Below are 21,097 nucleotides of genomic sequence, written 5' to 3' on the forward strand. Positions count from 1 at the left end.
CTCTTACTACAAAAGGTGAAGGCTGACTGTAGCAGAAGTTGGAGCTGAAGTAAATGCTAGGACCTGTAGTTCCACAGGAACACTGGAACCGGGAGATCACTTGAAGATGCCAGAAATAGAAGATCGCTGGAAACAGGAGATTGGAAACTGGAACCAGGAGACGCTATGCAGCAATGCAACGCGTTTTCCAAGGTGATGAGACTGAGTCGGCAGTCATTGGATACTTGGATCATGTGAGCAAACACAGCGCAGGATTGGGATCTCTCCGGTCAGCTGACCGCAAGTGTGGCTGGTACACAGGAGGGCACCCACAGAATGGACTTCAGGGGATCACCACAATAGTGGGTACTGCGCTCTGCAAACAGGATGCTCCTATAGCCGCAAATTGGGGCCGTGACCTCCAGAGACCTGCACACCAGCGCACCGGTAAGTAAGACATCACTGAATGATGATTCCTGACGGTACCCCCCCTTTTATGGGTGGGCACTGAACACCCACGAGGCTTGGAAGGAAACAGTATATGAAAAGCTTGGACTAACCATGGAGCATGGACATCAGTGGCATTAACCCAACTCCTCTCCTCAGGACCATACCCGGACCAGTCAATCAGGTACTGTAGATGACCATACCAACAACGTGAGTCCAGGATCTTCTCAACCTCAAACTCAACACCCTGATGAGTTTGGATTCTTGGAGCTGCTGGAAGAGCTTTCTGAAAATGGTTAAGAATCAGGGGTCTAAGGAGAGAAATATGAAATGAGTTTGAGATTTTCAAATAAGGAGGCAATTTCAGTTTATAAACCACTGGATTAATCACTTGTTCAACTGGAAATGGACAAATAAACCATGGAGCAAACTGCATAGAGGGATCTCTAAGGCGGAGGTTACGAGTAGATAACCAGACTTTATCACCTGGCTTTAAACTGGGAACTGCTCGTCTTTTCCGATCAGCAAAGATCTTGTACTTTTGAGATGCTTTCTTGAGAGAAATCTGAATCTTTGCCCAAACCTGAGAGAACTGCTGAAGAGCTGAAGTGGCTGCAGGCACATCGACAATTGGAAGATCTTGGAAATCTGGAACTCTGGGATGTTGACCGTAAACTGCAAAGAAAGGAGAAGTATTGGTGGCTGTATGGTAGCAGAAGTTATGAGCAAACTCTGCCCAAGGCAATAAATCTACCCAATCGTCCTGTGATGAGGAAATATAAAGTCTCAAAAAGGTTTCAAGCTCTTGGTTTACCCTTTCGGTCTGCCCATTCATTTGAGGGTGATATGCTGTAGAGAATTTGAGTTTGTAATGCAGAGCATAAGGCCTTCCAAAATATTGCCACAAACTGAACACCACGGTCAGATATAATTTCTGTTGGGAGGCAATGTAACCTGAAGATTTCATGTAGGAATATTTGTGTGAGCTTTGGAGCAGAAGGCAACCCAGTGAGTGGAACAAAATGGGCCATCTTTGAGAACCTGTCAACCACTACCCAGATGGTATCATACCCTTTGGAGGGAGGTAATTCTGAGATGAAATCCATTGACAGGTGAGACCAGGGATGACTTGGTATAGGGTTAGGTAACAGTTCACCAGCAGGCGACTGACAAGGAACTTTGTGCTTGGCACACTTGGGACACGGAGCCACGAAATCCTGAATATCAGCTTTCATATAAGGCCACCAATAGGACTGAGACAAAAACTTATAAGTCTTTAGGACCCCAGCATGTCCAGTAAACTTAGAAATATGAGCCCACGACAGCAGATTCGGAGCTCAGGAGAATCAAACATCTTGCCAGGAGGCGGAACAGGAGACACTTCTGTGGAAGCAAACACTACGGGATCGAGAACTGGACGAGATTCTTGTTCAGAAGATTCCTCCATGAAACTCATGGAGCGTGACAAGGCATCTGCCTTAACATTCTGAGAAACAGGGCGGAACTGTAACTTGAAATTAAAATGAGAAAAGAATAGAGCCCACCTTGCTTGAGGAGGATTTAAACACTGCGCTGCTTTCAAATAAAGAAGGTTCTTATGGTCGGTGAAGATGGTAATAGGAAACTTTGCGCCCTCCAGAAGATACCTCCACTCTTCCAGGGCCAGCTTGATTGCCAGGAGCCCCTGGTCACCGATGGCGTAGTTTATCTCAGCAGGTAGAAATCTATGGGAGAAAAACCCACAGGGGTGAGTCTTACCATCGTCTCTGGTTTGGGACAACACCGCGCCAACGCCAACTGTTGAGGCGACCACTTCCAACTCGAAGGGTCTGTTGATATCTGGTTGCTGTAACGCAGGAGCTGAAATGAAAGCTTGTTTAATTTTTTGAAAAGCAGCCAGAGCCTCTTCTGACCACTGAGAAGGATTTGCACCTTTCCATGTAAGGCAAGTTATTGGGGCTATCAGGGTAGAGAATCCTCTAATGAATTTTCTATAATAATTAGCGAAGCCAATAAAACATTGAACACGCTTGAGCGATGTAGGAAGAGACCAGTTCTCTATTACTTCCAATTTAGCAGGGTCCATTCGAAGATCTGAACCAGAGATTATACACCCGAGGAAGGGCATCGAAGAAGCTTCAAAGGTATACTTAGACAACATCCCATAGAGATGATTCTGTCGTAGGCGTTGAAGGACCTCTTTTACCTGTTGACGATGAGAGGCTAAATCTTGAGAGAAAATCAGGATGTCGTCAAGGTAAACTACCACCTATTTATAAAGAACATCTCAAAATATTTAATTGACAAAGTTCTGAAACACAGCTGGGGCATTACTTAATCCAAAGGGCATCACAAGATACTCACAGTGGCCGTCACGGGTGTTAAAAGCGGTTTTCCACTCATCACCACTCCGGATTCTAGTGAGATTATATGCCCCACAAAGATCTAATTTGGTAAAGATACTGGCTCCTTTAATTCTGTCAAACAGTTCCGTGATTAACGGTAAGGGGTAGCTGTTTTTGATGGTAATCTCATTTAATGCTCTATAATCAATGCTGGGACATAGTCCTCCGTCTTTCTTTTTCACGAAGAAAAACCCTGACCCTGCTGGAGATGAAGAAGGATGAATGAATCCTTTTTGTAGATTCTCTCTTATACATTCACTTATGGCTTGAGTTTCAGAAACGGAAAGAGGATATGTTCGTCCTCTAGTAGGCATTCTCCCCGGGATCAGATCAATGGGACAATAACATTTCTAATGGGGAGGCAGAACATCAATGGCCTTTTCACTAAAGAAATCAGTTAATTCTTTGTAGGCCTCAGGAATTTTACACTGGGGTTTCAACCCCGAAGATCTCACGGGACGAACTTGAGCTAAACAGGCATGGAAACAGGTGGAACTCCATGCTGTGAGTTGTAGTGTAGACCAGTTGATTTGAGGGTTGTAGAGTTGAAGCCAAGGCATACCCAACACAATCCCATACAGGTGGCTTTAGGAATGACCAAAAGTTTAATGAGCTCAGAATGAAGAAAGCCCACCCCTAGGCCCATGGGTTTAGTTTGCTGACTGATGGACCCCTCAGCAATACGGCTACCATCCACAGAAGTAAGATAGACTGGGAGAGACAACCTTGAGACAGGAAAACGGATCTTATCAACTGCAGCCTGTGTAATAAAGTTCCAAGCAGCACCACAGTCAATTAAAGCTGAGAAGGCATGTAATCCACTCTGTGTTTCCAAAGTTACCGGTAGAATAAGTTCTCGAGAAGAAGGAGCTTTGGATAAGTTTCCTAACTCGACTCCTCCCTTGCAAGTTAGGACCTAGCGTTTCCCGAACGCGACTGACCGGAACCAATCATGTGACCAGCAGCAGCACAGTACGGACACAGTCTTTCTCGTAGTCTTCTTGACCGCTCCTAAGGAGTTAAGCAGGACCTATTCACTTGCATAGGCTCATCTGAAGTAGAGGGAGAAGATTGTACTTGAGGCATAACTCGGTGCTTGCGAGGATCACCATGAGATTGTTCTCTTGCTCTTTCGCGTAAACGCAGATCCAACTTTACACACAAGGAAATTAACGATTCTAATTGCTCTGGGATATCTCGGGTAGCCAGTTCATTTTTTATACGATCAGTAAGACTGAGCCAGAATGCTGCAACCAGCACTTGATTGTTCCATTCAACCTCTGACGCCAATGTCTGGAACTGGATGACATACTGTCCCATGGTGCATGTTCCCTGGCGAATCTGGAGGATATTAGAGGAAGCTGATGTTGTACGCCCATGCTCATCAAAGATACGTTTGAATGCACCTACAAAGTCTGTGTAGTTGTTTAGCAGTGAATCTGATCGCTTCCATAACGGGGAAATCCAATTCAAGGCAGGACCAGTCAGGAGAGACACAATGTACGCAACTTTGGTTCTGGGCGTAGGGAAATTGTGCGGCAGCAATTCAAAGTGAACTTCACATTGGTTCAGGAATCCATGACAGGTTTTAGGATTGCCATCAAAATTACTTGGTGTAGGAAGATGGAGATGAGATCCTAAACCAGTAGCAGTGGGAGTACCTGAAGCTGTGGCACTGGAAATTGGAGCTGGAGTCGCTGGTACAGCTGGAACAATAGAACTTGGCAGAGATTGTTGTAAAGTATCCAACCGAGAAGACATCTCTTGTAAAAACTGTATGATCTGCTGTTGTGCAGCCTCTGTACCATCGAGTCGTGAGATTAAGTTCTGAAGAGCCCCTGCACCCACACTATGACCACCATCCGGGTCCACGGACCTTGGACAAACTTTCAGATCTGGGGTTATGTCTGTTCCCGGAGGGGGCACTAGTGGGTCAGTGGTGGTGCGATGGAGAAACCGAGGAGGCTGTAAGAGATTCCTGCGCATGTGCGCACTGATGTTTATTATATGCTCACGAGTAAATACAGTAATTGAAGGAGATGAAAACTTGAGATGAATGGTACATGAAATGCTGACAACAATGAATAAACAGTCACAGGTATTTAGCTGGTCTGGAAACCAGTGCAGTAATAAGGCAATGAAATACAGGCAATGAACTAGTCTGGAAACTAGTATAGCAATCAGATGGTGATTACTCCCACAGTTGGTTTGGAAAGCAGCAACGATACTCCACACAGTCAGTTTGTAATGCAAATTCCACATCCAAGCAAGGTTAAGCAGGAGACAACCTGAAACACATATGAAGTGGATGTATTAAGTGCCAGATGCCATAGCACAATGCTGAATGCAAGTTAACCATACACAGGTGAGGATAATTAATAGCACCTGAAGAAAGTCTCTTACTGCAAAAGGTGAAGGCTGACTGTAGCAGAAGTTGGAGCGGAAGAAAATGCTGGGACCTGTAGTTCCACAGGAACACTGGAACCGGGAGATCACTTGAAGATGCCAGAAATAGAAGATCGCTGGAAACAGGAGATTGAAGACTGGAGATTGGAACTGGTAACTGGAGATTGGAAACTGGAGATTGGAAACTGGAACCAGGAGACGCTATGCAGCAATGCGACGTGTTGTCCAAGGTGATGAGACTGAGCCAGTGCTCTGGACATATACCCCCTGGTCGGCAGTCATTGGATACTTGGATCATGTGAGCAAACACAGTGCAGGATTGGGTACTCTCCGGTCAGCTGACCGCAAGTGTCATGGCATCGCCCATGCTGTACAGATGGCTGGTACACAGGAGGGCACCCGCAGAATGGACTTCAGGGGATCACCACAATAGTGGGTACTGCGCTCCGCAAACAGTATGCTCATACAGCCGCAAACTGGGGCCGTGACCTCCGGAGGCCTGTACACCAGCGCGCCGGTAAGTGAGACATCACTGAATGCTGATTCCTGACATACAGCTTTTTTCTGAAGATTTTTAATAAATGTGCCCAAAAGTGAGACAATTGGCAGACAATAAACTTGCAAATTAATTTTTACCATAATAAAATTGACCTATATGTTTTGCTTGTACTTTAAAAAAGGTGATATGGTCAAGAAAGAATAAATAGTTTTTTGACAGCCTAGATCATATTACACTTTGTACAGCTGATGAATATCAATCTGCTGAAAAGAAAAACTAATTAGTTGTACACAAGAACACATTGTTAGAACATATTCTGAACCACATTTTATTTTTTTTATTTTTGAGCTGGTCTACCACTGCTACGCAGATGATACACAACTGTACTTGTCCTTTGCTCCAGGCACTGATAACCAATAGCAACCCTAAATGGCTGTCTAGCTGAACTCCAGGAGTGGATGAGTGCCAGCTGGCTGCGACTGAACCTGGATAAAACAGAGGTCCTTATGATAGGACCGCAACATCAAAGGTCAAGACTGCAGCATAGCCAACCAACTGGACTTACACTCGGGGATTCAGAATTACAAACCACTGATCATGTGCAGAATCTTGGCATTGTCCTGGATGGTGGCTTGACACTTAAACATCAGATATCAGCCACAAACAAATCCTCATTCTTTCACCTGAGGAACATAGCCAGAATCAAGCACTTAATTCCCTCAGATGATCTGCCAAAAGTCATCCATGCATTTGTATCATCTCAATTAGACTACTGTAATGCCCTCTACCTTGGTCTCCCAGCAAAAGAATTGCACCGCTTACAGCTGGTGCAAAACACAGCTGCCAGGCTGTTAACCGACCAGCCGTTCTAGCCACATAACACCCATCCTCTACTCCCTTCACTAGCTTCCTGTAAAATGGAGAATCATCTTCAAGATTGGCTTACTGAGTTTCAAAGCAGTACATGACCAGGGCTCAAGGTACCTGGAGCAGCTTCTGACCCCATACTGCCCCACTCGATTACTGCGAACTGTAGATGAAGGACTTTTAGCAGTACCTAGAATCTCCCGTAATTCATCTGGGGGTCAAGCTTTTAGTCATGTAGCTCCGACTCTATGGAACTCACTTCCCTGCACAGTGCGAGAGGCCCCAACTATAGAATCCTTCAAAAGTAGACTCAAGACTTTCCTGTTTACGCAAGCATTTCCATGTCCCCTTAGTATCTACATGCTTCTGTATTTTATGAAATGCTTTTCTGTACTTTATTATTTTCTGTACTATATTATGCTATGTATCTGTTATGCGCCTTGAGTCCTATTGGAGAAAGAGCGCTATATAAATAAAATAATAATTATTATTTATTATTATTTTCCAGACATAGGGGGTAATTCAGAGTTGATCGCAGCAGCAAATTTGTTAGCATTTGGGCAAAACCATGGTGGTCATTCCGAGTTGTTTGCTCGTTGCCGTTTTTTGCAACGGAGCGATTAGGTGGGAAATGCACATGCGCATGGTACGCAGCGCGCATGCGTTCAGTAATTTAACACAAAACTTTGGAGATTTGCACAAGCTCGAGCGATGTCTTTTCATCGCTCGAGTGATCGTAGTGTGATTGACAAGAAGTGGGTGTTTCTGGGTGGTTACTGGCCGTTTTCAGGGAGTGTGCTAAAAAACGCAGGCGTGCCAGGTAAAAACGCAGGAGTGGCTGAAGAAACGGGGGAGTGGCTGGCCGAATGCAGGGCGTGTTTGTGATGTCAAACCAGGAACTAAACGGACTGAGTTGATCGCAATCTAGGAGTAGGTCTGGAGCTACTCAGAAACTGCAAGGAATTATTTAGTAGCAGTTTTGCTAAGCTTTCGCTCGCACTTCTGCTAAGCTAAGATACACTCCCAGAGGGCGGCGGCCTAGCGTTTGCAATGCTGCTAAAAGCAGCTAGCGAGCGAACAACTCGGAATGAGGGCCCATGTGCACTGCAGGTGGGGCAGACATAACATGTGTTACGTCTGCACCCTCTGCCACCCAAATCTAACTTTCTCTGTAAATTTTATATCTGCCCCCTCTGCAATGCACATGGTTTTGCCCAACTGCTAACAAATTTGCTGCTGCAATCAGATCTGAATTACCCCCATAATCCAGATTTATCTTCCTCTGTGTGCAAAACAAGCTCTTACTCATGCACTGTATTATTGGCATTTCTGTTTCTATGTATACTATATATAATGTAATGTCAAATAACTGTACCCAGATTGTATAAGGGATTCAGGAAAGAGAGCCTTAAGGTTCCTAATGTATGCATGTGGGGTTACAGTTATGTGACCGGTGGTCCATGTGCATCTTGGACTGATGATGTGATTTGGTGCTCATATTCCTTTTTTTCCCACTGAACTCTTTACCAAGGTTTTGTTATACAAGTGATTATCTACAACATATGTTATTACTCATGTGTCATTTGTTTTACAGGTTCTCAATCCATTTTATGTTTTTCAAGCTTACTCTATAAGCATGTGGATAGCTATATCATACCTTGAATTTAGCTTGACTATGTTGTTCATGACCCTATTGTCTATTGCTGCAACCGTATACAATCTGAGAATGGTATGTATCTATATTAGATGATAAATGTTTTATTCTTTTCCTGCACAAAGTATGAAATATCTAAGATGTTTTTGTTTTCATTTTCCCTAGCAATCTGTCAAACTGCACAAAATGTCAGCATCCTATAACAGCATTATGGTTACCGTACTTCATGAAAATGGAGGTAAAAGAGAAGGATACATGACATACGTTTATTGTAACACTAGTGAGCAAAACTGTTTACAGCGGAAAACCTTAGAAAGGGATAAAAATACCCTAGAGCAGAGAGATCACAGACTGTCTATCTTGATTTGCCGGGCCCTGGTAAAAACACATGAAAAGCCTACTGCTAACATGATGCAGAGCATCGCTGGCCTGCACCCCTCAGCCAGACACAGAGCCAGGGAAGGGGGGGAGCAATCAGTGCGACTGGTAACCCCCCCCTTACAGGCAGAAGAGACTGCTGCACTCAGCAGCAGCAGCCTCCCTGGACTCACCAGAACCCAGGCCCCGCTGGGCCTCTTCAACAGGTAATTAGTACCAGATATCCCCCCCTCCCCCCCCTTCTCAGCACCGCTGTACTTATTACACAGCTTTTGCATTCAGTCAAAGGTTTTTGGAGGATTGCTGCTTTATTTTTTTATTAACTAGGAGGGTACTGCTGCAGATGTCAGAGATATACCTCTATATTCACTAGCAAAAGTATTCCGCACAGCTTTCTATTAGAACTGAGAGTTTACCAAGATCCAAAAAGCTTAGCTCTGTGGAGCTGGCACCCATAGCTAATACCATCTTAGGATGGCATATGCCATATTAGCCAATGTAGCTTAAAGTCGACAATATCGCATTCTAACGGGGAGATGTACTAAGAAATGAAAAAAGTGGAGAAGTGAGCCACTGGAGAAGTTGCCCATGGCAACCAATCAGCATTGAAGTAACATTTATAATTTGCATACTATAAAATTATACAGAGCAGCTGATTGGTTGCCATGCACAACTTCTCCACTGGCTTACTTCTCCAGTCTTTTCACTGCTTAGTACATCTCCCCTTAAGTCCCTTGGGTTTCCTCTTTGCCCAGGATAAATGAAGAAACTCCTTAAATAAGAAAATCTTTTAGTTACAATTAAATCCATAAGTACAAATTCCAATATGGCTTTCCCAGATCACAGAGCCTGAAAGCATGCTTTCTTACCCCCAATCAGGAGCGCTATCAGGGTGGGACTGCCAGGCCTGGAGTCCCAAGCCCAGACAGAGAGGGGGTCTGGGTAGCAGCGGTGTGGATTGGTACCACCAGGGGTGTGGATTGGTGCCACCAGCTTATTGTAGCAGGCACATTGGCAGGCAGTCATGCAGAAACAGCACCATCAGCATTTTGAATTTGGAGACAGATGTGAGTAAATCAGAGCTTGCTGACCAATAGACAATTAGGAGTTGCCCAAAATATTGTGTTTGTGTTTCTGGCCTTTCTTTTCCCTCCTTTCTTTGCCTGCATCTCCTATTACACCTCTTATTTTATCTGTCCCCTAACAAATTCTAACGTTTATCCCCCAGTACCCACCTTTTCCCGGTGTCTCTACCACCCACTTGTGCCCTTCACAACCACTTTTCCTCTTGTCGTGCCCCTCATCCCGAGCCTATTTTGACAGTCCCTGGCCCCATAATTTCTGATGACAGCCATGTACCCAAGTACAAGTATGAAGAGTTGTCTCTAGCCAATTATAATTTATTACAGATTGAAACTGTTACCATATAAGGAACATTCATTTCTAATGTTTTTGCTTGTTCTTAAACATAAAAGGTGTAAAAATATACAACCTTGTGTCATTAAAAAACATTGTAACTTTATACAAGACTAGTAAATAAATTGATATGTTATCGCCTGGATTACCTCAGATGATCTGCCCCTCCTTCTCCAATCCCAAAATACGTATTCCTGTCCTCTTCTGTCCTTTGCTATCACATGCAAATGCCATAGCAGATGGGGTGTGACGTGAGCTCACCACATCTAAGGTTATGTTGTCATGCAAACATGATGACCTAATTTTTTTATTAGGGTTCAATTCTATAATAATAATAATAATAATAATAATTTATAATTAGAAATTGGATAATTTGATAATGAATATCGATTTTTTTTAACACACTTTTTTTTTTTTTTTTTTTGGAACCCTCTCTAGTAGCCAACACTTGCACATGTGCATCTTAATTATATTCATCAGCTGTAAATACCGTTTTTATTAGAAAAGTTTATGTTTACCTTCTTTGCTAATTCAAGTGGGTGCCAGTCAGTGTTGTGGGGTACAGTATGCTGAGGGAAGTAATACAGTTTAGTCAGGACCCTGAGTAGCAAGCCAGAAGCTGCAAGATGGCCGCTGCCCACTCGAATAAGCAGTACTGCAGTCAAGGACATGCAGGTGACAGCCAAATATTATTATTTCCCTCAGCACACATTCCGCTCTTGCCATTGGTCAGAGGGGTGTTTCTGGGTACTCAGAAACCCCTCCTGGCATGCGCCACTGCATGTGAAGACCTTCACCACATAAAAGTCTATATACATTACATTGCCCACTTTCACATTTTTGATAATTACCCCCTTTGTTTTTTTCTATTCAGTTCTGTTCCTTCTTCTGTTTAATATATTTTATTTTCTCAGCACAGTTTTTCTTTTTATCATCTCTCACAAAATAGAGACACATATTCATACTTGCATTGGGTTATAAATCTATACATCTTATAACCGGGAACGTCTGTTTGTTTGATTGAAATAAACTCTGAAACCACTGAACCATATGCGATGTGGTTTTCACCACTGTGTACTTAATCTTCCAGGGCAAGTATTAGGCTAAGTATTATCCCGACCTGTTATTAGGAGGCTGTACACAGAAAAGAGGTATAGGACTTCACCTAAAGTTGCAAGTTGATACACAGTTTAGAGGAGTTTCCACACTATGGATACAGCAAGTTTTAAGACTCTTATTTTATTCATTTTTTTAATATGATTTCACTGATTTACTCATGTTGACTCAGGTTTCTGGAACTAGTTATAAGAATTAAAATTTGGGCAAAAAAATGTGCTGTGTATCCCTGAATACCACCACAAAAAGCAATGCTGTCAATTATTACACACTCCTAGGAAATATACTTTTCCATTACCAGAGATTTCCATAAAGTTGTTTCAGTTGTTTATTAATCAGTAATGTAAATGAGTCTGTGTAATTCCCATTTTATACAGACCTTGAAGAAGTACAGTCTCAGTCGCTGGTTCCCGGTGATGTGATTGTTATTGGTGGAACAAAGCTTTTTTTACCATGCGATGCTATTTTACTTAGCGGAGGATGCACTGTGAATGAAGCAATGTTAACAGGTATTTTCATTCCCTAGTTTTATAAACAATTATCACATTATATATAGTAATGTGGCCATACATCAGCTGGGCGATTCCCTGATTCCCCGACTTCGCTCCTGTCCACCAATCAGTAGATTTTGATGATCGGCGATCCATCTGAGAATCTGCAAAATCCAGCATGTTAAAAATCCCTGACTCTCCAATCCTGACCATTTGTTGGTCGGAATCAGAGAATTGGGGATTTCCAACATGTTGGATTTCCCTGTTCCCCTTACCCAGGCATCGGTAGAATGAGAAATTGTTCCAATTCTCCCCTGATATATTGGTCTCTTAAGTCATTGCCTTCTTCTTTCTGAATGTATATTAATTGTTTAATTATTAAGATATTCTGTTTTTCCTTTTAAAGATTTTTAAGGGATTGTTTCCTTAACAAATAGAATATTTATAAGGTTCCTCACAAGGGCGTAAATTTACAAAGATTTATGTTTTTGATGATTTTAGCCGAGATCAATCTCGGCTGACATTGGCCATTTTTTATTGCAACTTTTTGAAAAAAACTAATTTACTAAGCTCCCGTGTTTCTATCATTTGAGTTTTCTTATGTCGATGTGAGTTGTAATGCAGAGCAGTGTTTTACGGGGGAGTTTAGTAAAACACTGCTGAACATGACACAATGAAGCCTGGTCGGATCAATGAAATCCGTGCAGGGCTTCATTGTGTGAAGTTTTGAAATAGCTAAAAATCAGAACAGAAATTGTGTGGGGTCCCCCATCCTAAGTATAACCAGCCCTGGCTCTTTGAGGCAGTCCTGGTTCTTAAAATACTGGGAAAAATTTTTGTAGGGGTCCACAGTTTTTTAAGATCCAGCACCCGGCTCTCGGACCGGTCCTGGTTCCAACAATACGGGGTGGAAAGAGAGCAGTGGGTGCCGGGCCGATAGCCATTAAGTGTAAAATGAGAATAAAATATTGACTTTAACAGTGAAAATATAGGTCCCAGCAAGCCTCCCATGCATGCTGGTACTTGGAGAACCACAAGTACCAGCATGAGGGGCATTAAAGGGCCTCGCTGGTACCTGTAGTTACTCAGTAAAGGAAATATTGCAATAAACACAGGACATACACACCGTACATAGTAAAACTTTAATAAAACATAAATGCACACTCACAGTCACACATATACAGATGGGTCCACATTTATCTTGACCTTTAATAAGATTAACTGAGACTGGCCAGTCGGACTTAATCCCCTGCTGTATTGTTCTCTGTATTGTATTGCAGTTGAGAACAATAGATGAAGGGTTTATGCTAAAAAGTCATGTTGTGCCTAGGCGCAGAAAGCTAGTCAAGATAACCGTGGACCCATCTGTACATACCTACATTCCCACGGAGCCACTTTGTCCCCATGTCCATGGGGGGCAGTACGGATTGTGTAACAGTTAGCATTACTGCCTCACAGCACTGAGGTCATGGGTTCTATTTCCACCATGGACCTAACTGTGTGGAGTTTGTATATTCTACCATACTTGCTTGGGTTTCCTCCGGGTACCCTAGCGTGAATGTGTCTGTGTGTACATGTGATAGGGAATATAGATTGTAAGCTCCACTGGGGCAGGGACTGATGTGAATGGGCAAATATTCTCTGTACAGTACTGCGGAATATGTGTGCGCAATATAAATAACTGGTAATAAATAATAAATGTCCATGTAGAATCCATAGGGTATCTGTAAAAAAAAAAAAAAATCCTATACTCACCTATTTCCAGTGTACATTGGTCCTTTTAATTCCATGTAAGCATCCACGGGGTTAACAATAACTAACCAAAATAAACCCTGACCAGAACGGACTAGTAAAAGTGTATGTTTACACAAACACTTCTACTACGTGACTGTGTACCCTCTACTTGACTGTCACTAGAGGGGACCCGCCAGTCAAATAGGAGCTGCTGCCATAGCAACAGCTTCCTGATTGGCTTTGCTCTCCCGTGGCACAGCCTGTCACTGTTTGCCCACAGGAATGAATGGAGACGCTCGGCTCTATTCATTTCTATGGTGGGAACCGCTAAATTGGTAAAATCACAAGGGTCAGCCCCAATTGACCTTGTGGTTAGAGGGGGAAACTTGAATTATTATTTACAACTTGCATTGTAGTATGGCTGTTAACCACTTAACCATAGCTATATTCTATCAATTATGACTTTTCTAGTGAATAGGCCCTCAGTGAACACATTGGCAAATGGTGTGACTTTTTAGTGGCCTTCAAGACTTGAAACAAGAAAGCCCTAATATTTGCACTTGAAATTGTCGGGTGGTCTTCAGTATGCTGACTGTCGGGATCCCGGCGTACAGTATACCGGCGCCGGACTCCCGACAGCCGGCATACCGACACTTTTTCTCCCTCGTGGGGGTCCACGACCCCCCTGGAGGGAAAATAAAATTGCGTGGCGCACGTAGCGCGTCACCATGCCCCCAGCGCGGCGAGCGCAGCGAGCCCGCAAGGGGCTCATTTGCGCTCGCCACGCTGTCGGTATGCCGGCGGCCGGGCTCCCGGCGCCGGTATGCTGGTCGCCAGGAACCCAGCCGCCGGCATACCATACTACACCCGAAATTGTCATTGGTCATTAAAATGAATTCTTATTCGCTGATCACAGGAACCTTTGGAACTTCAATGCTTAAAAAACAAACATGCAGTGACATCTTTACACATATTCAAACTGAATGAGGCCTATAGAGTCTAATATTATTAACCTAGTGAACTACTTTTCTCTCCATTTACTAATATAATTTTCAAATTTAAGGAGAAAGCATTCCAGTGACAAAGACTACACTACCTAATATAAACAACTGCATTCCATGGATAACACACAGCGGTGATGATTACAAGAAACATATTCTCTTTTGTGGAACTGAGGTCATCCAGACCAAGGGAAGTGGTCAAGAACTTGTGAAAGCTGTTGTCCTACAAACTGGTGGGTTTTCCTATTCTAACAATTAGTCGCAGGAAGAGTGAAACACTTAAAGAGACCTATTTACAAATACTGCATATACTACACAAGTCACACTATTATTACAGTCAACTTTTTAGTCACAAAACAACTTCCAGTGAAGAGGACTAATTATTGCACATTATTAATAATTAGTATGCCACTACTGCTGTTACAGTGACACAATACAACACAGCTTCAGTGTCTCAAAGCGACTAATTCTGATTTATGATACACTATATAATTAAAACTCCAAGCAAAAAAAGCGCTAAGCTTCAATGCGTGTCAGCTGTCCCAACTCAAATTGCTAAAATGCTTTATCAGTTCATTAATACTCCTCTCCTTATTAAGGACTGCCGCTCTCAAGTTATTGGGTTGTTGGTTCCCAATATATTTATTATGACAAGAAAGAACTAAATTGAAAGCGCTGTCCACAATAAAGGATAGATAAAATTGTATTTATTTTGTATTGATAACTGTTAATATAAACACTTAAAAAGCTAAAACATAATATGTATATCTACAAAGCCCATTTCTTCAGTGATCCTTATCACAGGTACCTTGTGATTGCACTGGTAATGAATACTAGATTGCTGATTAGAACAATATAGCATGCAATAGGTGCTCTAATTAGCTCCACAGTGAACAATTCTTAGTAGCAAATTATATTATTCAGCCTCCTAAATACTTAAGTACACTTATATGGAACACTTATTTTCACAGCCCAAACATATCTAGAGGAAATGCATACAGTTGATAAATGCTTTTTCAGCTCCCGCTGGGACAGCGTAGTGATACAATGTGTCCAAAGTGTCTCTGCCTTAGAATCAGGCTGAATATGTAACAAAGAATCAAGTCTCCTATGGAAGCTTTCCAGCTAATTAGCTTCTGACAGGCGTCCCCGTCTAAGCATAGAATAATTATGGATGAGATTCTTATGAAATAAACTAATTGCACAGTAACTTGAATGTCCGCTGCAGGTGAACTGTAGAGATAGCTTTTCTCACCGGTTTGTGCAGCTACCACATCTCCCGCCGGGCTCCGTCTCTGCCGCACATAACGCTCAGCGGCTCTGTCACTGACGTCAGCGCTGTATTCCTCCCGTTGGTGTGGGTTGGATACAAGCGTGCAAACAGCTTGGAGCGCAGAGATCCTCCGGCCAGTGGTTCAGAACTGCATCGGCTGTTATGCGCTTGGCCCGTATGGCAGGGCGGCACAAGTTCTCACCGGCACCGGCGTTAGGAGAAGTGATGTCGGCTTTGTAGAAGCTCAAGTCTATATACAGGGGTAAAAACTTAACATGTTTCTCAGCCTGTTACCCGTGGCTGTTTCCTCAGAAGTGAATTTCCCCTTGTCCTCATCCACTGCTTTTATCCTCACAAGGTGTAATCATCATTTCCACCTGTGCATTAACCCTTTCCCCATCAGGGGTTGTAATTAGCAGTATACATACTCAAATATATAAAAATAGTGTTCATAAATAAAATATAACATACATTATCATTACTACCATGAGTTCTTATCGTTGGGCTATTACTTCAAGAGCTGACACACATAAAACATCATTTTGTTACTAAACCTTCCCTTTCGAATTAATCATTAATTGATGTAGGTTTCATATTTATTTGTATTTTTATTTGTATTTTTATTTATTCAATGGTTTCAATAAATACAACCCCTGATATCATCACTAAATTAGATTTTACTTTCTTTCATTCAATTTCTTTGCTTAATTTATGCTAAAAAACTCATTTACCGATTATGTTTAATCAGCAATAACCTTATAACATGGTAATGGAAAAAGCACACCCAAAACAGGTAGAAATTAACATATAGATCCCTAGATACTAATTTTCTCCCCCTCTGATAAATTGTCAATAATATTCAAGACCTCATATACTCTCTCCACTCTATTCTTTAATAAATCCTATGGATGAAACTAATATAAGAATAACATTACAACCAGGACATGAACTAGTGCTGGAGACTACATGTCTCCTTAGATGTTATTTAGCTCAATGGAGTCATTAAGGCCTTGCGGCACCAATGTCCCCAACTTAAAAATCCAGAATGCCTGTTTTCTACAGAGTTCACGGTAACGATCCCCCCCCCCCCCTTATAGTCGCCCCGATCTGTTCAATTGCTTTTACTTTTAGATTTTTCAATCCCCCCTTCTCACAATTCAATATGTGTCTCGGTACACTATGGCTTTTACATTTATTAACTATCCCTCTCCTGTGTTCTAAAAACCTAACATTTAAACTACGGATAGTACGGCCTACATACTGAGTTCCACAGCCGCATGTAAGAACATAAATCACATAGGAGGACTGGCAATTCATAAAGTCCTCCAAAGGGTGGGAAATCCCATCTGTATGTGATATAACTACAATACTCCTATGTTCTGCATAGGGGCAGGTGATACATCCATTTCTTCCACATTTAAAAAACCCTTTTGGTTTTGGTGGTAGCCAATTTAGTGTATTATTTTGGCCCAAAGTGTCACCTATTTTCTTCTTCTGCAGCATACTGGGGGCTAATTTTTGTTTTAGGTTCCTAGACTTCCTGAATACTACCTTTCTTTTATCATTTAGTAAAGGGGCTAAAAATTTATCATATTCTTATAATCGCATGTTTTTCTCAACAATAATTTTGATTTGTTGTGCAGCCGAATTAAATTGAGTTGTAAAAGCCAAAGAACTGGTTCCTACATCCTCTTTCATTTTCTTAGAAGTCTTACTCTTTAGGAGTACTGCTCTATCTATCTTCTCCACATCTTTATATGCTCTACAAAGCAGGTCTTCTGGATATCCTTGTTCCACAAACGCCTTATGCATTATAACCGATTGTTTCTCGAAAACATCCTTTCGGGAACAGTTTCTCTTAAGTCGGAGAAACTGTCCTTTGGGGATGTTCTCTTTCCATCTTCTATGATGGCAACTATGGTAATTAAGATATTTATTACAATCCACACTTTTAGTGTAGGTTGATGTACGAATCTCACCTTCTATGATACTGACCGCTATATCTAGAAAATTTATATATTTATCACTAAAAGTGCTCGTGAATCTTAAACCAAAATTATTCAAATTAAGGTGCTCAACAAAACCTGTGATGGACTCCACATCCCCATCCCAAATAAAAAATAAATCATCTATATACCTCCCATAGAGGACCAGGCTCGCACCGTATCCGCCACCCAATATGAGGCATTCCTCCAGAAGCCCCATATAGAGGTTGGCGAAACTCGGCGCGAACCTGGTCCCCATGGCGGTCCCAAGTGTCTGTAAATAATACTGGGTGTCAAACAAAAAATAATTGTGAGTTAATATGAATTAAATATTTGCCAAAATAAACTCCCGTGATAAATCAGACCGTGACAAATCTTGTTTCAAATAATAATCTACCGCGGTCAGTCCCATAGAATGCGGGATATTCGTATACAACGCCTCAACATCACATGTGAAGAGTTTATACGTACTCTTCCATTCCACACTTTCTAACTTCTGTAGCAAGTGTGTGGTGTCTTTAATGTGGGATTTTAAGGATGATACATGTCCCTGCAATTGTGCATCAACATATGCTGACAGATTCGATGTCATGGAGTTAATACTAGAAATTATCGGGCGTCCAGGGGGGGGGCGCTCGAGGCACTTATGCACCTTTGGTAAGTGATAGTAAATCGGTGTCACTGGGTAACGATTGAATAGAAAGAGCCATTCATCTTTTGAAATGACATCCTGTTCTAATGCTCTATCCAACATGGCTTTTAGTTCCTTTTGGAACTCAACCGTAGGGTTAGTGGAGATTTTCCTATAAAATTTTTCGTTATTAAGCTGTCTCCAAGCTTCTTCTAAATAATCCTGTGTATTCTGGTTCACAAGTCCCCCCCCCCCCCCCCCCCCCCTTGTCAGCTTGTTAAATCGTAATGTCCCGGTCACCCATAAGTTTCTTGAGTGCCTGTCTTTCTCGTCTGGATAGATTATCCTTTTTCTTAAAAGAACATGGATTTTGACACATATTTCTAAATTCCTCTAATGTGGATGCATAGAAACTTTCTACAAAAGGGCCTTGATATTGCAAAGGATAGAAGTTAGATGGATTTTTAAATACCTTATTCTGTGTTTTATTGATATCATAGATTTTTTCTAAATTTAGTTCCTCATTCTCTGACAATAAAGATTCCAAAATATCCAACGGGACCTGATCATTTTTATCCAAGATGACAGGAACACCATCAATCCCCTTCCTCTGAAGATCCTTCATTGCAAAATATCTTTTTCTACTGAGGGTTCTCACAAATTTTATTAAGATCCACAAACAGATCGAAGATGTTTGGTTTCATAATTGGTGCAAAACTTAACCCCTTATTCAGTAGTAAAGTTTCCTCAGAGGAAAGGGATTTGGAGGACAAATTAAAAATACCTTTTGTTTTCAATTCCATCGTGAATTTTTGCTTGGATTTTTTTGGTAAGTCTTCCACCTCGAGTTCCCCTCTTTCTACCTCTCTGTCTCTTTTTTTTTTTTTTCCATTGTATCCCATCATACTCTCCCCTTGGGGCTAGGGGGAGTGTCCGTATTGGAGATCTCTGATGATTGGTCTCCCTGTCCCTCTCTAAAAAACAACGTTGTTTGATATCATGAGATGTATGATCTGATGACTCCTGTACTCCCATATCTTTCAATTTCTCATACCTATTGGTGTGTTCATAATCACCCCACAAAGTTTTCCTATATAAACAACTTCCAGTGAAGAGGACTAATTATTGCACATAATTAATAACTAGTATGCCACTACTGCTGTTACACAAGACAAAACAGCTTCAGTGTCTCAAAGCGACTAATTCTGATTTATGATACACTATATAATTATTTAGTCATTAGATTTAAAAAGGAATGCAACATTTGTATTATTGTGAAGTGATTATTTAGCAAAATCTAGTGGTGTGAATAACAGATGTCAATAACATAAAACATCTTTAATTAGGATTTAATACAGCAAAGGGAGACCTAATGAGATCCATTCTATATAACAAGCCAGTCGATGTGAAGCTGCACAGAGATGCCATTAGGTTCCTCATGGGACTCGTGGTTATTGCTATTATTGTAGTTATCTATACAGCGATTGTCTTCACAAAGAATGAGGTAAGTGTTCCTGTGCATACAAACGAGTCAGTGCAACACGTAAGTAGGCTCATTTATCAATGAGTGATACATTTCACTGCAAGTGATAAAGTGCACTAGCCAATCAGCTCCTAACTGCCATGTTACAGACTGTGTTTGATAAATAACAGTTAGGAGCTGTTGTAATGTATCACTCACAGTGAAATGTATCACTCATTAATAAATGAGCCTAAAAGTATGTATTCAGCAAAGCTAATCCTTCTCTGTGTTCTCTAAACTTTCTTCATGGAGCTACATTCATAAATATATGTAACAACAAATATAGGGGTCTATTTACTAAGCCTTGGATGGAGATAAAGTGGATGGAGATAAAGTACCAGCCAATCAGTGTCTAACTGCCATGTCACAGGCTGGGTTTGAAAAATGACAGTTAGGAGCTGATTAGCTGGTACTTTATCTCCGGCCATTGTATCTCCATCCAAAGCTTAGTAAAGAGACGACAAAAACTGAAAACAACACCCACATTTGTATAGTAATATTAGATATAATAAAGGTCTGGGATGCTTAGCAGAACATTGTATTAGTCAATATTTTGAATATTGATGTTGGTACGCAATGAACAAAACAAATTTAGATTTTAGAATGGAATCGGTATGTGATCCCGGCGGATGGGATGCCAGCGGTCACAATACCAACTCCGGCATCCTGATGTTCATGATCCCGACAGGTGTGAGGTAAGTATTCTACCCCCTCAGCCCCCTAAGATTCCCTTACCATAGCCTAACCCTAACCTCCCCATTAGTGCCTAACCTTAACCCTCCCTTTCCGCAGACTAACCCTAACCCTCCCCCATTAGTGCCTAAACCTAAACCCTCCTCAGTAGTGCCTAACCCTACCCCCCCTCCCCACGGCTAACTCTAACCTCCTCCTATAGTCTGACTCCCAACCCCCCCGGGTAAAGTCTATAACTAACACCCCCCCCCCCAGCAACCAAATACTAACTGTACCGTGTATACTTACCTTCGGGATCTTGGCTGTCAGTATCCTGGGATTCTGAATGTATACCTGTTGAATTATAGATTACTTACCTGACTTGGACATTACAAGTTCCTTAACATTTAATTTTGAGCAAAAGTTTACAATGTGTTATTAATATAAATAGAAGAAATAAGAAAATCAGCTCCTGCATTGTTCTTCCTGCTATAATGCCCTAGGCAACTTTTACAGTTACTAATGGTGGAACTGTCCAGCTTACGATGCTGTGACACTAATCTGATGTGGCCATTCATAGCGAGAAGCCTGAGCTGACCGCAGACTTCCCATGGTGGTATG

General features: G+C 41.8%; 1 protein-coding gene across 3 annotated transcripts in view; it reads left to right on the plus strand.

Moving 5' to 3' along the window:
• Nucleotides 1-21,097, plus strand: part of LOC134909504 (probable cation-transporting ATPase 13A4) — a 293,601-nt gene that overhangs the window by 67,841 nt on the left and 204,663 nt on the right. For 2 of the 3 annotated variants that reach the window (XM_063916441.1, XM_063916439.1), the window contains exons 7-11: nucleotides 8,198-8,332; nucleotides 8,423-8,495; nucleotides 11,545-11,676; nucleotides 14,456-14,626; nucleotides 19,629-19,786. In XM_063916441.1, coding sequence (XP_063772511.1) covers nucleotides 8,198-8,332; nucleotides 8,423-8,495; nucleotides 11,545-11,676; nucleotides 14,456-14,626; nucleotides 19,629-19,786 — 669 coding nt within the window. The remainder of the gene's footprint in view (nucleotides 1-8,197; nucleotides 8,333-8,422; nucleotides 8,496-11,544; nucleotides 11,677-14,455; nucleotides 14,627-19,628; nucleotides 19,787-21,097) is intronic. The other variant, XM_063916440.1, reaches the window with a different exon arrangement.

This window comes from Pseudophryne corroboree, chromosome 4 (assembly GCF_028390025.1).
Source record: "Pseudophryne corroboree isolate aPseCor3 chromosome 4, aPseCor3.hap2, whole genome shotgun sequence".
Taxonomy (NCBI): domain Eukaryota; kingdom Metazoa; phylum Chordata; class Amphibia; order Anura; family Myobatrachidae; genus Pseudophryne; species Pseudophryne corroboree.